Raw genomic sequence first — 16,241 nt, 5'->3', positions numbered from 1 at the left:
ATGTACTGTATATTTTAATATGACTTTTATTTATTAGGCCAATGAAGGAAACAGTTATTTTAGGCTATCCTGGTCGATCAAAGTGAACTTCTTCAATTAAAAATTGCTGAATTTTCTAAATAATGTGCTAAGCGTTTATTTTCAATAAATTTCAATACTGATTTATGATTTTCTTAGGATAAATGAAAACAATGCTTTCATTTTCAAATATATGAATTATTACTTAGATATTTTTATGTAGGTAGATAACAATATGTATACATAAATTTAGTACAGTTGAATTTTTAGTAATTTTAATTAATATTTATTTGTTGTCACAAGTTTATAGGCAGACAACTTGTTTCTGTTCATAAAACATTTATTTTGTAAAATTATTTATATTATTTCTAATCTTGTAGGTTTTTGAACATTCAAAAATTACCATTAACTTTTAGCCAAATAATGTTAGTTTTCCAAAATTAATTTAACTGTTATACTTAGTTTTAGCCTTTTCATGCAAACAGGTTATTACTTTTTGTAGTTATGAATAGCAAAAGAAAACTTAAACTGCATTTATTTTACGTTGTTTATACTCTAAAACAAAGTTTTGTCATCTATACATCAGGATAAAAAGTTCAGTCTATATTTAGATCTGATTTAGCTGACATACATGATTTATATTATACTAGCATAAAAAGTAGTGTTTTGTGTCTTAGGTAATGTGTTACACAATTCTGAGTCAGATTCAAAATTTTGAGTTAAATGGTATTTGTAAATGTTATTTTCAAATTTATATTTCTAGTTACAGAAACTCTTATAACTGGTATTTGTCTCCACCTTTAATTCAAGTTATTCAATTTAGAAGACCAATGTAAATGATCATGTTGGTGGATGTTGGTGAGTCTGTATAGAATAACCTCAATTCTCAATCCACTTGGATTATTGACCAAACATTTTTGTGATGGTGGTAACCATGACAACTGGTCGGCAGGTGTTGAAGCACCTGCTGTCTCCTCCACCTGTCATCTACAGTTGGCTTGTTTGCCACGAGCCTAACAAATACGTAGGTACATTAAGTAACATTTTTATCTGGTTTCTGTAATATAATTATCATTTTAGTTCCATGTTTTATTGTGTTCAAAACACATCATTACTTGCCCTTGCTAAGTAAAAAAAAAAAACAATATTATCAAGTGTAGGCTTGATAATCAAGTTCAAAATATAATTGTCTGTTATCTCTTAAAATTTATTAGGCCTATTCTGTACTTTTTGAAAATTGAAAAAGATTTTTAAGGGCATTAAAAACGTAGCTTATTTACGTTTACTTATTTATCTATGTTTACTTTATTTGTGTATTTACATTTATACCCGAAAAGTTGCAAAAGTAAAAATGGAGCGTTTTTATATCATACATAATAAAGTGTGTAAGTTTAACCTTTCATCAATAAGTCAAATCTTTAGAGCTCTTTTTAAATTGCAATAAACAGAAGTAAGTAGAAATATTAATTGAACGGAACAGCTACAAGTAGCATGCCAACAACGTTTACCTAAACAGGTGTATCATCAGAGTTATTGTGTTCACCTTGACATGTCTATCAAATGTTTGGGTTTCGAAAATCCGTTATTGTGATTCAAATATTATTGACTGCATTTAAAAAACAACTGAGTAAAACAAGCTTTATAAATATATATGTTTAATAGTATTTTAATGGGTTTACTGCAGTAAGTTATTTTAGATTTTCTTGAAGAAGTTTCCATGCCATTTTGAACCGACTCCTTCTCTTTTTTTAAGAGTTCAGTATAAAACAAATCGTAGGCTGCTATTAGCCATGGACTAATTAGTGGTACAATTTTTACCACCGGTGTAACAACTAGTTGACTAGCAAACTTTAGTCAGGTCAACCAGTTGTACAACAGCATAATTCTAAATCAACTGAGTTAGAACAAGAAAAGCTGATTAAGCTAAAAATATTTGCTTTGAGTAATCTAGCCTAGTAATCTGTGCACGGATGTTGCTGTACGACAGTGCCACCACTAGTAGGCTGCATGTACTGCAACGCACCATGACCCAGCTGGGACAGCAAAAGTTGACGGAACTGTTTTATGGTCCGGACACCATCGTCAAGTAGTTGAGCAATCGGTTTTCCATGACTAATAGCCCCAATTTGATTTAATACATGCAACACCATTGTCAACCGGCGGTACAACGGGTTGTACCACTAGTTGTTTGCTGTACGTGTAACATATTGTTCTTGTAGATTGTGGAGCAGGGGCTGAAACGTTACTCAGGAGACAGTTTGATGCTCAGCTTCAATGGTGGCAAGGACTGCACAGTGCTTCTTCACATCATCTTAGCTGTCTGGCAACAACTGGGCATCCCTGGGTCACTGCAAACTGTGTACTTCAGGCCTGCCAATCCATTCCCTGAAATTGAACGGTTTATTGCCGACACCGTTGACAGGTAAATGGTTTTACTTGTCATCCATCATTTCAGTTCCAGAATGTTCTTGCACTTAAAGGATGGAAACAATAAACATGATTTTTTGTGCATTGTACATGTTTAGTAATTTAACTATTCTTATTGTATATTAACTGCCTTTTTTTTCCCCCCTTGGGGCGGCCTACTGCCATGCACTTAAGCCTCAAGGGCTTTTTGTGCACCCCGGAAACACCATGAGGCCTACCAGTCTACAACTTCAGCAGTTCAACAAACCGCCGAAAACAACCTATCAAGTCCTCCTGGGAAAATTCACCACCCCTGTCCAAGCTACCAAAGATGGCATACCGCTCTCTTGCTATTGCAGGGCAATCGAGCAGGTGCTCAGCAGTCTCCTCCTACTCATTACACCTTCCACAGAGCGGATCCTCCTGAAGGATGCCAACTTTGTGTAGATGGTTCCTCAGGTGACCATGCACCGTAATGAGACCAATGACCTTAGAAGACATTGATCTGTTTAATGAGAGAAGGTCCGAAGCCACCTTGGAGGAAGGTGACTGTAATACCATTCTACTCACTCTCAAACCCGGATGCAACCTCCACCTTCTCCCATGCTCCGCGCGAATCCATTTCGAGACAACCCTAGAGGATTCACACCTTGAAACACCGCAGAACGGTTGAGGGCCCGTCATAATTGTTGCTGAGCCCTGGTTGGCCAGGGCATCAGCTCTTTCGTTCCCAAGAATCCCCTCATGACCAGGAACCCAACAAACGGTTAACTGCCTTAGTGCAGCTCTATTCTGAGTGATGATAAGTACGAGGTCTGTCCAAAAAGTATCCGACCGCTGACCAGTAGGCGGCCGCGGCGTAACCGACTGGCTCGAACCGGTTATTGGAGGGGAGGGGCGAGCCTACTCCTTTCCATATTAGGTATTGAATACGATCCGTTTACTCAGTAAGTCACAGCGCTCTGTTCCGTACAGTACTGCTGTGTGTGTGCGTCGCATTTCAATATGACTGAATGTGTTGAGCAGCGCATTTGCATTGAATTTTGCCAAAAACTTGGCCATTCAACACCAGAGACGATTACTATGATACAGAAAGTTTATGGTGACGTATCTATGGGCAATACATGGTTTAAAAATGGCTGCATATCAGTGGAGAGTGATGACCCATCTGGCAGGTCTTCAACGGCCAGAAACGCTGAAAATGTTGAACGTGTTAGTGCAGCAATTAATGAAAACCATTGATTGACTGTCCGAGAGCTGGAAGAAGATTTAGGAATACCAAAATCGTCAGTTTGTAACATTTTACACGAAGATTTAAAAATGAACTGTGTTTCAGCAAAATTTGTTCCTCGGCTGCTGACAGAAGACCAAAAGAACTGTCGACTTGAAATTTCACAGGACAATCTGGATTTGATAAAAAGTGACCCAGGGCTATTTAAAAAAGTTATTACTGGTGATGAGTCATGGGTTTATGGCTACGACCCTGAAATAAAAGGCTCAATCTTCACAGTGAAAAACTCGCAAAGAGTAATGGCCGAAAAAGGCAAGACAAAGTCGAAGCAATGTTAAGACAATGCTGACAGTTTTTTTTTACCAGGACGGCGTTGTTCATCACAAATATGCTCCAAGAGGCCAGATAGGGAATAAGGAGTATTATCTTGAGGTCCTAAGGCGGCTACGAGATGCAGTGCGAAAGAAAAGACCTGAATTGTAGATAAGCCGTGACTGGATCCTGCACGACAACGCGCCAGCTCATTCCTCAAATCTTCTTATTCAGCGTTTTTTGGTCAAACACGACATCAACCAACTACGACAGCCTCCCTACAGTCCTGACATAGCTCCTTGTGACTTTTGGCTGTTTCCGATTAAAAATTCCTTTAAAAAGAAAAAGATTTGACGATGTTGAACAAATAAAACAAAATGGGACGAAGGACCTGTTAGCCATTTCGCAAAATTAATTTAAGGAGTGTTCCCAGAAGTGGGAGGAGCGTTGGAATAAGGTAGTGGCTTATGGAGGGGAGTACTTTGAAGGGGACCAGATTGCCGTTGCCGCTGAGTAACGTCAATTCATGCCAGACGTCAAGGTGGGATACTTTTTGGACACACCTTGTATTCTAATTATACAGACAGCAAATGCACTAGGACATTTGCCAGAGTCAAAATGTTAATTATGTTATACTAACCTTTTGTGGTATCTTGGCTGTTCGTATAATGCTGTTTTTATTTATAGGCCCACTGGAGTAATTTTACAAATTTTTATTAAAACTATATCTTTGTTTTTAATTGAAAAGTTTTTATGTATTTTGACTTGTATATTGTGTTACTTTCATTTACATACAAGTTGTAAATTGACAATGTCAAAATAAAAAAAAAGTTTTTATGTTAAAAAATGTAATATTAAAAAAATTTCTTATGCTATACAGTTGGCAAAATAAGAATATGTTACCTCGATTTAAGAAGGTTAACTCTCATATATGACTGCCAATTTGTCCAGTCTGAACTCATGAATGGAAACGGATTGTAATTGTTCTTTTTTTTACAAAAGTAAAACTTGTAATTAAATAATAAATAAAATTATTGAAGTTGAAAAAGTTATCTCTGAAGATGTAATATCCAGTTCCAATGAATGTATTAGATATAGATTTATTACGTTTTTCATTTCATCACGTTGAAATGAATGAGAAACGTCTAGTCGACATCACAGAGGTCTGTCTTTTCCTTAGAGCTTGTATGATCTATACACTAGACCTTTCCAGTCTCATTATTACAGCTTCAAAGGAACCAGATTTGGGCCTCCTAATTCATAGATTTACTTCTTTTTAAATTTCTTTATCATTGAGTTTAAACACCTGTTCAATGCCGATCCCTATTGGGAATATTTTTAACCAACTCAGCAACACGCTATGTTTCACCAGCTGATATTTGTAGCATTGGTGTCTTAAGAGGTTAGTGAGCATATCCAAACATAATGTCTGCGTTATGTCATTTAATTAATAAATACATCATATTCATACCTAACTATAATACTAAACATGATTTATATTTAAATATAATCAGGATAATCTTAGAAAGTGATCAGGAAAATTATTGTTATATGGTGAATGAAGTTAACGATGTTTGACATTAATAATGCAAGTAAAATTGGACACATCTCCTTACATGGTTTAGAATTTAATAACTTGTATTTATTCATTCATTATTTAATCATTTATTCAATGATTGTATAATAAAATTTGTTTCAACTTTAAAAACTGTAGATACAAATTAAAGTGATTTTGAAATCAAATACAAAAAAATGTATGTAAATTAACCGGTAACGGAAAAGCGATCTGTCAGGTGCCGAGCGTGTCAAGAAAAAAGTGTAGGAACCATCAGGTAGTCCGTGCGACAGTTTTCCCGGTGCAGTAACGAGCTGACTAGATAAAGCAGCTGATGTTCCACATGCTGATATTTTCAAGTGCTAAGGCTCAGCCATTTCAAAAATGGACATTTCCTCTTAAAAACAAAATTTGATTTCTTGAACCATCACAATATTTTCTCTGTATATAAAAATGGAGGAGAAAGTAAAAAAGTATCTGAAGATTTTATTTTCTGTATAAATTTAGTTTCACAATATTACTTTTCCAGATATAAGCTGCATCTGACAACATTGGCGGGACCAATCAAGCCGGCGCTGGCAGTCTTGGCGGAACAAAATCCGAACGTCCAGGCGATATTTCTTGGCACTCGACGCACCGATCCCTTCTCATCCAACTTGAGTGATTTTCAGGTACTTTTTTGTTGTGAAATAATATTGGTGTTGATAGTAAAGTACAAGTACTGTGCAGTTGTTTTTATCCTATGACAGTTGCTTTGACCATTGGGTTTTTTTGTCGATCAAAATATCTGATTTCTTATTATAATTGAGGTGTAAATAATACTTAAAATTGAGATAAGTTTATAAGAACATTTCATAAACATCGGATACATATACTTGTATCTTCAATTCAAAAGAGAAGTGACACAATCTAAATTAATTAAAAAAATTTTATACAGACAACAGTGGTCACAGCCAAACTAAAATACTAGCTGAGGAAAATCAGATTTTGAAGGCAATTTGTAAAGAGTTACCCACTGAGGATGGTTTCTGAAATGCATCATAAACTTTATAAGGTTATAGGGAATTCTTCAAACCGGTTTTTCAGTGGAAGATCAATTCCGATTATGGTTTATATATTATGGATTCTTGTATCACATTGAAGCAGACAATTGTGTAGAGGGTGATGTAGGCATAGTATTTATTTACTTGAGTATAGCTATTTGAATCATTATTAGTTAAGTATTTGTTAAAGTTACGCTAATGATTGTCCAACCTGTTGTTGTCAAGTATTTCACGAATGAAGAAATCAAACAATGAAATTCTCTTTCTCTTATTACGTTGTTCAAAACATCTCTGGATGCAATTTTTATTTAAAAAATTATATTTGTTTTTGAATTATAAAAATTTACCAATCACTATAAAAACAAAATCAGTAAAACGTTACTTTCATTTGTAATAAAACTAAAGTCAGAAGTCAGCATGCTTTATTCATGAACTTTAAGTACAGAATTTGCGTCATAAATTAATAAAAAACAACATATACTATCAATAACAATAGTAAATAGAATGGTGAAAAATGTTTCTTCTAGAGGATCAAAATTCCTGTGATTGTCGCCATCCGTAAAACTCAGTCATGGAATAAAATGGGTGGTTAAGAAGCCAGTTCTTCAGCAAGTGACTAAACTGTAAAAGCGACAAGGTTGAGACCATACTTTCAGCATTATACACACACAGTTAAAGATTTGTATAAAGCAATGTAAAACTCAAAAAGGACCATATTTCTGAAGTAATTCTCACTGTCCGTTCTTAGATGACAGATCCCGGCTGGACCCAGCTGATGAGGATAAACCCTATTCTTGACTGGAGCTACCGTGACGTCTGGACTTTCCTCAGAGGCACAGCAGTACCCTACTGTTCTCTGTATGACCAGGGGTGAGTCTGTTTGTCACTCTCAGATGACACAAATCTCAAAAGTTCTGCACTTACAGGGAAGATTCTTTTAACATTTAATAAATAGAAATCTACTACTCTATTATTTTTGTATACAAAATAAATTATGCTCTGTTAACAGTGACATGGTGTAGATTTTGTTTTTGTGAAATCTCTTATACAGAGATTTTGTCGTTTTATAGGTTTAAGATAATTTATTTGTTTAAAAAAAACTCGAACTTTTAACGTTTAAACTTTTAAAGTTACAAAACTTAAATTAGGTATATGTACAAAATATGATCAAAACCACTCAATCCATATAATTCCAGTTTTTAATTGAATTTTACTCAGCATTGTTAAGAGGGTTGTTTTTGGCTCCTTTTAGAGCTTCAAATTAATTATAAACAATGAGAATTTAATAAAAAAATATAGAAATTTTAACATTATTGGGTAAAAGTTGTAAAATATCAAAATTGTCAAGGATGTCAGAAATGTATATTTCAATTCAAATTTTCATCATCAATGTACTGAAATTTGATTAATATTAGTCTTTAGTTATGTCTGATACAGATGTACAACATATGGGCAGTCACTTTCCAGTTTATGACACATTTAGCTATGGGAGGGGGGGGGGGGAATATTATTCAAAACAAGTATTTTTAATGAAAACAAGAAATAAACCTTTTTTCCACCACAATATGTTTCCTTTACTTTATATGCTACAAAATAAATAATGATACATAACATGTTATGTTAGTTCTTAAGCCTATAATTGAGAATAATTTGTTCTAAATTATAGTTTTGTTTATACTAGTAAAAATGTTTTATTGATAATGGATGTTGTAAGAACATTATTATTATTCTTGCTTACTTTATTTTAATGTTGAATTTACAATTTTTTTTTTTTTCAATTTTATGTTACCTTGTAATTTTAATTTAATGTATTCTGAAATTTCTATTTAACATCCATAGATTATTACAGAGATATGAACCACACTGTAGAATCTCTCCACCTCCTTGCAAGAGAGGGGGAGGGGAATGGTTTACCTTGTGAAAAATCTAAAATGTAAAGTTAAGTAGACCCGTATGTATTTTTAAATATAAAAAATAGTAAAAATGAAAAAAACACATAATAGATAGTTACATAAAAATGTCATGCTAAAACATTTCTGTTTCAAAGGTAGGTTTAAAAAATGCTAGCCATTTTAATACATCAAAACAAGACTAAACTAGTCCTTAAGTTCATTAGAACGCACTAAATTTCAATTAAATTCCTTAAATTGGAGTAGTTTGTTTTCTCAAATTTTCACCTGAACGATTTAAATTTTAACATTAAACAACATTTTAGCTTGGTTATCTTTTATTCATTACTTAAACCAATCAAAAAAAGTAACAGACCCACTTAAAAAAATACGTACTACCACTTCATTACTTTCAGAGGTGTAATGTTGTAGATGGTTGTGTGGCTTTCCACGGCAACCTTAATGAATTATTAAACAATTAATTCAGTTGATGAGACCTGCCTACTTTATTATGTACAACTGCACATGCAACTGATACTCATTTGTTCTTTTCAGTGGTGAGGACTCATTACATTGTTTGCTGTGTTGTTGGTGTATTTGTGTTTAAGTACATGGAAGTGGGTGAAGGGTGAGCAATAAAGATGAATTAAGAGTAATATTGAAAATAATACAGTATGCACTCAGTATGGGTAAGAAACTGGAGTCTGTTGAGGGCCAAGTGTGTGGGATATGTGCAGTTCTGCTGTTAGTTGTTGTGTTGGTGTCCCTTGTTGTGGTGTCGTGGCCTCTACTGCTGACCTTGGGCCTGCCTTCTCACCATGCAGTCTGCCAAGTGTACCAACTGTCCACTGTGAGCGGTGCTACCAACTGTTCCCGCAGTTGGACATCCTGTCAGGCGAGCTGTTCCTCTCCTGCGACTGTTTGCCGGCAGATCAATGTGCACTATTGGACAGAAGAAAACGTCACATTTCTTGCGCCACTGTACGCCAACGTTCTCGGGTGTGGTTATCATTTTGTCCAAACGTGCCTGGAATTCTACGAGGAATTCTCCCTGTCCGGAAAGATTTTCGAGTGTCGAATCTTCCACAGCTCAGGATTTGCTACACCGATCGGGCGAGACACGGAATTCGAACTGGTCTCGAATCTGATTGCCTCTCTCGCACCCCTAGGAGTTCTCATCATTTGTGGTGTTTATATCAGGAAACGTAACATGTTCATGCGTGGTTACAAGAAGAAGAAGAAGAAACCTGTGGAGAAAAAGGCAAACGAGCCTAGATCGTTTTATCAGAAAAAAATTATGGAATTGGAGTTCAAAAAGTCTTTGAGACAGTTAAAGATGAAGAATACTCAAAATGATGTGAAAATATTTGATCTTGAAAATGCTCAGATAACTGGAGCACTCTTGTTGAAACCAAGCTTCTCACAAATCCCGGCACAGCCTCCAAGAATTATTCTGTAACACATTGAACTCTAGACCAATAACAATGGATTTGCTCAGTATAATGGCCATTTTTAATGATTAAAAAGAATTGTAAACCATGAAGATAGTGTTTAAACTTAACACATTACATATAAATTAAAACAGGTGAACAGGCTTATTTAAAAAATATACCTGTTTATGAACAAATTATTAAATATAATAAAAAGAAAGTAAAAAAATTGTGACATTGTGGAAGAGATATTTGTTTTCATTACCTAATGTTCTATCAATTTAAAAAAATACACTATTCACCTAAAATGAAAGAACACGTATTAGTACTAACAAAATAAAAAAAAAATATTAATGCTTGTGGTATTTAAAATATTTACGTATACACAAAAACTACATAAAATTCAATAAAAATTTGTATCACTACGAAAACTAACACAAATAAACTAAACGACAAAACACAACTCACCTTGCGTCACTGCATCAATAAGTCACGTCACTAAGCAGTCAGTCATGTTACTAAACAGCTGTGCAATAATTTGAACATTTGTTACAACTGCGCAAATGATGGTGAGTTATACAAAGATGTTTAGAAATAAACCAAATAATGCAGGGAACAGTATTGAATTTAAAATGGAAGACCAACCTACGACTAGATTCTGTATTTGGTGTGTTAATCAAGTTCATAAACAAGTTTTAAATTTACTTTATTTTTAAAAGTCACTCTTTCAATCGCAATATGATGTTGTTAGGGCATAAAAAATATTTTTCTAACAGCATCCAAGCAAATATATTATTATTTTATATTTATCTTAACCCTTTCCGGGCCAGGCGGCAATATATTGCCGCCACTTGTCAGACACGATCTGTGGCGGCAATATATTGCCGCCTTGATATTCGTTGTTTTCTTAAATAAATACTACGTCAAATGATTAAAGTTTTATGTTTTTTTTTTATTCCCTGGTATATTTTTAGATAATTAATATGAATATAATTTTTATTTTGGAGGTCTATGCATTTTTATTTCGTAATTGTCACGTGACATTATCAGCTGACTCGATCTATTGTTGTTAATTCTTTATGCTTTAGTGTAATCGTACTATTGTATGCTGGATTCTCCTTTATTATTTTATTTTGTGGTTGTAAATATTAGTAGTGTTAGTAGTTACATGCTTAGCTATTGTGTGTAGTAGTTACAATGACTGACAATTTGCGATCTCACGGGAGTGAATTTGTAAGTAGCATATTTGTAAATAGAAAAAGTGTAAATAAATTTCAAATAAAATTGTGTAAATATTTCTTGGTAAATAGTGTTTTTAACTGTATTGAAACTGTTTATGGATCCTACAATCATCTGTTTACCGGTACATCCATAATGTGAATATTTATTTTAAGTTTCTTGCAGTGTAAGAGTCAGTTGCTGTATCACTTGTTGCGAAGTACAATTATGCGTATTTATACAAAATGTGTCATAAAAAATTTATTTATGAGAGAAATAACACAAAATTTTGTATAGTTGTTCCTTTCTAAATGTACAATATAATAAAATAGCTTCCCACAGTAAAATTATTTTTCCTTTTTTAGTTATTTACAAAAAAAAAAAATAAATAAAATTTTTTTTATGTAATCTATTAAAACGCTATTTTTTTTTTAAATTTTAAATTACTTAAAACTACATCTATATATTTCTTGTTGATAGTATATATCTATACGAGTAATTTGCTGCAACTTTTAGGTCATTCTCTAATTGTTATGAAAAGTTATAAATTTTAATCTTAGAGACTGCAAAATCGCCAATTTTAGCCTGGCACTTTTGACTAGTCACAGGGGATATGATATGTGAAAAAATTTTGCAACATCTCATATTTGGTCCTGGCCCTGAAAGGGTTAATGGAAGGCTTGTATTATTTTAAAGGAATATGAAAATTTGTTTTGTCATTCTAAGATATATATAGCCATCTTAATTACTCACATGCAATATAAAAAGATTGAATTAGTTTCAAATTTTGTGTCCTCTCTCGTTTTTTATCAAGGAGTAAAATATCCCAATAATGCTTAGTATTTTAATAACCCCTTAGAAGTTAAAAATATTGAATTTGTTTTGAATGAAAGTGTTGCTGTTGCAGATATACATCTCTAGGTAACCAGGACAACACAAAACCCAACCCCAGCTTGCGTCTGACGGAACCGGGTGGTAAGGAAAATTACCAGCCGGCGTGGATGCTGACAGATGATTCTGGGGAGAGGCACGGTCGTTCACAACAAGGTTTGTGAACCTGTCAATATTGTTGTGCACATTACAGAATTATTTTATGCAACATTTGTATTACAGGATTTCATAATATTGATGTACGCTTTATTAAATAAATGAAAACATTCTTGTGTGCTCCATTTACAAAATATAAAATATTAATTGATGAAAACGTCAATAGGATGTGTTACGCAAGTATTTGTTGGGAAACATGGTCTCAGTTGCAGCTCTGTAACTGACTTGTATGGCCTTGTTTTGAATTTTTTAATTGTTCAAGATTTTCGGATTGCCTGCCATTTTTGAGGTTTAGTTAGTGATATGAATTTTGACAACAGAACACAGGTCTGCTGCAGACATTCACTGGCAGATTTGTGAAGTTTACATTACTAATGCCATGAGTGAAGGCAAAGTATGTAAGTGAAACAGTTTTGAAACAATCACGTCTGTGGCATCCGCTTCAATGATGACGAAGAAGTAAAAATGGCCGTGAAGTCTGGGATATCATAGTAGACGGCAAGCCTCTATGAAGAGATTATTCTAAATTTAATTTGTTTTTAAATTATGTCAGACGTAAACACATTTGGCAGCTAAAAGTTGTTTAAAAATGAATAAAAGTAGGTATTTAAAATGAAAAAATAAAATTGTTAAAAAAAATGTTTGTTTAAAGTCCTTTTAGTGCCAGCATCATTTTCCCATCATGCATAAAGTGCCAGGTTGTATTATGTATATTTGGAAGAAAACTAAGTACAGAAACCTTCCAATAGATTTCCAAAATTTTCCTTATTGAAGTGAAGAATATAGTAACTTACATACAGCAAAACCCCGTTATAATGCCTTGTACTTATAAAGTTCTCCCAATTATAGTATCTATTTTACAATTCCTCAAAAGATGGACCTTTTCAGTGAAAAATTAAGGTTGCCTGCTTATATAGTCTGGTTTTCAGTACATATAAAAATGATTTTTAATTTACTATGTTTTGTTTGATGTAAACTTCATGTGATTGGTATCATTAGCTGTTAATGTGTGTCCAATTAAAAACTATAAAATAGTGTATACATTTTACACCATTTTCAAATTTTAACAATCTGTGTCATACATAACGTCTTCCTGTGTATCGTCAGGCATGTTCGGTTTGAAGGCAGACATAATGTTGAGCACCATACTAGAAATTATCATTTAATTGTACGTAATAAAGGAATATCTTAGATTAAGTTAGTAAAGTGTGTCATATGTTGTTACAGAAGTGGGTGGTGGACAAGTCTCTACAAGCAAGTGAAGAACTGGCACAGCTTGTGGGCGGAGCAGCAGGTCCTGATGGCCGAGCAGTTCTCGCTCACTCGCTCACCACAATCACGCGCTCTGGTGCTCACATTCTGAACTTAGCCTTTCCGTCACCTCCCTCAGACCCGTTCCTCTCGCTACTCCTTCAATCGATCTCCGAACTTCACGAAATCATAGGAGATGGTGTCAAGAATTTCGTGATTCTCACTAACGCTCTATTGAAACAAGTGATATTTAAGAGCAGTTCTCAAACTTTAATTAGAGAATTGTCAGTTTTACAGACTCGATTGAGTGTTTTGTCTACCACAAAGTGCACATGCGTACTGACCAGTGAGGTTTTATCTAATATTATAGTGACGTTTTTCTCCACCCGGTTTGCACCCACGGTGTCAGCAGTTCTTTCTCGCTTGGTGTTTGAATGGGTTGCCAAATTAAATGGTATTCCAGAAGTATGTAGGTACATTACGCAATTTTCGTCACTTTGTTTCAAGTTCAATTCGTTTCCTGTTGCTTCATCTTGTGTCCAAGATGGGTTCATGATTAAGGGATTAAGTGTAAATAGGTTGCCACACTCTGGGCAAAAATGTATCCTCAGAGTCTATTATCACTCGATGGATACCACCCCTGATAATGGTGACATAGAAACGGATATTTTGGAAGTTCTCAAAGTTAAAACGGACTCTACCGCTAGTTTGAACTACAGTGTACTTTTTGTAACAAATTTAGTTCTCGAAGATAGAGCATTGTTTTTGTTGAATTATAAGAAAATATTTACAATTCATGCAGTTTGTAATGATTCAATTAAATTTCTATTCGAACAGACTGTAGTTAAGAATGTGTTAGTTGTTGATTACCGTTACATCAATGATTTGCTTTGGATTTCATTACAAGATGTTTCCCACCTTGTGCTAAAAGGTCCCAGTGCCACTTTCACCAAAGACTACGCAGATAGCGTTTTAGACTGTTTGAAAATGTTACTGTTCAGCTTCAAGGATATTTGTTGTACTGTAAATGCAGGTGGATACTTCGAACACGCTCTTGTGAAAAAGATGTTCAGTGAGTCTTGTTCCAAGGATTGTAAAGCAAGGATGCCACCTGTTACATCTCGTGAACAAATTTTGAATTGGTGTGAAGATGGAAATCAAGATTCAGAGTGTTTAAAATGCTTTGACCCGATGTTGTTTCATGGTTTGGACTCGGAAGCAGTAGACGTTGTCTGCCGTGCTGTGTTTTCATCTGTGAAACTACACTTTAATGATAAAAAATGCCTCGAACCTGTATCATTGAGGTTAGCAGTCATTGCTAGAGCTCTGAATGCTACCATTGCTTTTTGTAAATTAGACGGTGCTTTGATCAAACCAAAGAAAGGAAGGTTGTGTTAATAAAAACACAAGTAAAAAAATAAATATATTAGGTTTATTAGAACACATTCACTGCAAATTTGGTTATTTTTCTCATATTACGATGTCGGTCACTGATGGCTCAATGGCTTTGGCGTCTGCCTCACGATAGAGCACTCTAGGTGATTGGTGGTACTACCAGATTTGGTTCTATAAGGGAGTGACGCCGTGTACAGTGTGTTCTTTTTAATTGTCTTGAGTCATCCATGACCCATGTTGTAAATTATTTATATTCAATTATACCAATATTGAATAAATATCAAAAATATAACAAATATAAAAGGTCTACCCTGTACCTAGGAGACTGGTGGAATAACGTAGCAGACTATGATTGCAGCTAAAATAAGCGTGATCAAGAAGTGAGAAATAATTGTGTAAGCAAAATAGGTCATACGTAAATATTTTACGTAATTACTTTATAATAATAATTATAAAATATACCACTTCAATCCCCAATTAAATCGTAAAAATCTGTTAAAAATAGATGTTCTAACAGAGTAAGTTTGATGAAATCCTGTAGGGTTATGAACTAAAATTTTCCTATGACTTAACGGTAACTCATGGCGCAGTGAACATATTACTGGTAATTGTTCTTTTTTGATCACCATTAAAAATATATTGGCATTCTTTTCTAATTACATTAATTTATTATGATGCTGAGCATTGGATGTATTTTCTTTTGTTGAATTTAATTACAGTGATAAAATGTTGTCTGTGTTTAGTTTTATTACAGCTAAGAGGCACAATATTGTTCTGCTGGTACTTAATTTAGTTTTTTTAGATAATTTTTAAATATCTTTATTTTATCATTGATTCTTCCTCAGGTATTTTTTATGTTGTGCAATTTGTTAGTCTCCCTTTAAAATAGTTTAAGGAAGTTCTAAATTCATTACCCATAGTTAATTTATGGATGTTATTGGTTAATTATTGTTCTTGTATAGTTTTAAAATATATTTTCATTTTGTTGATTTTGATTTTTTAAGTACTTATGTTGTTTTTAAACAGCCAGTATTGTAATAAAACTGTTTAGGACTAGATAACATTTTAATGTACTTATTTGTTTATATTTTTTCTGAAGTGATTAAATGTATTCAATTTCCAATGAAAACAATGCTGTTATTATATTTATAACAAAACTATTCATTTGTATATTTTGTTTTCAAATTCATTCCAATTTTCCTTCTTGAATTAAATACATCCTTACAATTCTATATCGCTACTTGTTTTTCTTTTTTTTTTAACTTAATTTATAGACTAGTTCTTTTTGTTCAGTAAAAGAGGAAAAAGTTAGGTCTTAATGACAGTTTTGATTAAGGGAGAACAAGATTATATATATATACAATTGCGAAGATTGTGTCATCTTGTTACAATAAGATGAAATATTCTGTGTCCATTTGACACCTTTTTCGACCACAGAAAACGAGA

General features: G+C 33.7%; 1 protein-coding gene across 1 annotated transcript in view; it reads left to right on the top strand.

Annotated features, from left to right (window-relative positions):
* Positions 1 to 16,241, top strand: part of LOC124353608 (FAD synthase-like) — a 21,994-nt gene extending 5,753 nt beyond the window's left edge. Inside the window, exons 3-7 of the mRNA XM_046803522.1 lie at positions 2,238 to 2,440; positions 6,052 to 6,193; positions 7,314 to 7,435; positions 12,010 to 12,149; positions 13,377 to 16,241. Of these exons, the coding sequence (XP_046659478.1) occupies positions 2,238 to 2,440; positions 6,052 to 6,193; positions 7,314 to 7,435; positions 12,010 to 12,149; positions 13,377 to 13,411 (642 nt within the window). The 3' untranslated portion in view covers positions 13,412 to 16,241. The remainder of the gene's footprint in view (positions 1 to 2,237; positions 2,441 to 6,051; positions 6,194 to 7,313; positions 7,436 to 12,009; positions 12,150 to 13,376) is intronic.

Source organism: Homalodisca vitripennis, chromosome 2, assembly GCF_021130785.1.
Source record: "Homalodisca vitripennis isolate AUS2020 chromosome 2, UT_GWSS_2.1, whole genome shotgun sequence".
Classification (NCBI taxonomy): domain Eukaryota; kingdom Metazoa; phylum Arthropoda; class Insecta; order Hemiptera; family Cicadellidae; genus Homalodisca; species Homalodisca vitripennis.
This window is presented reverse-complemented; position numbering and strand designations above follow the sequence as displayed.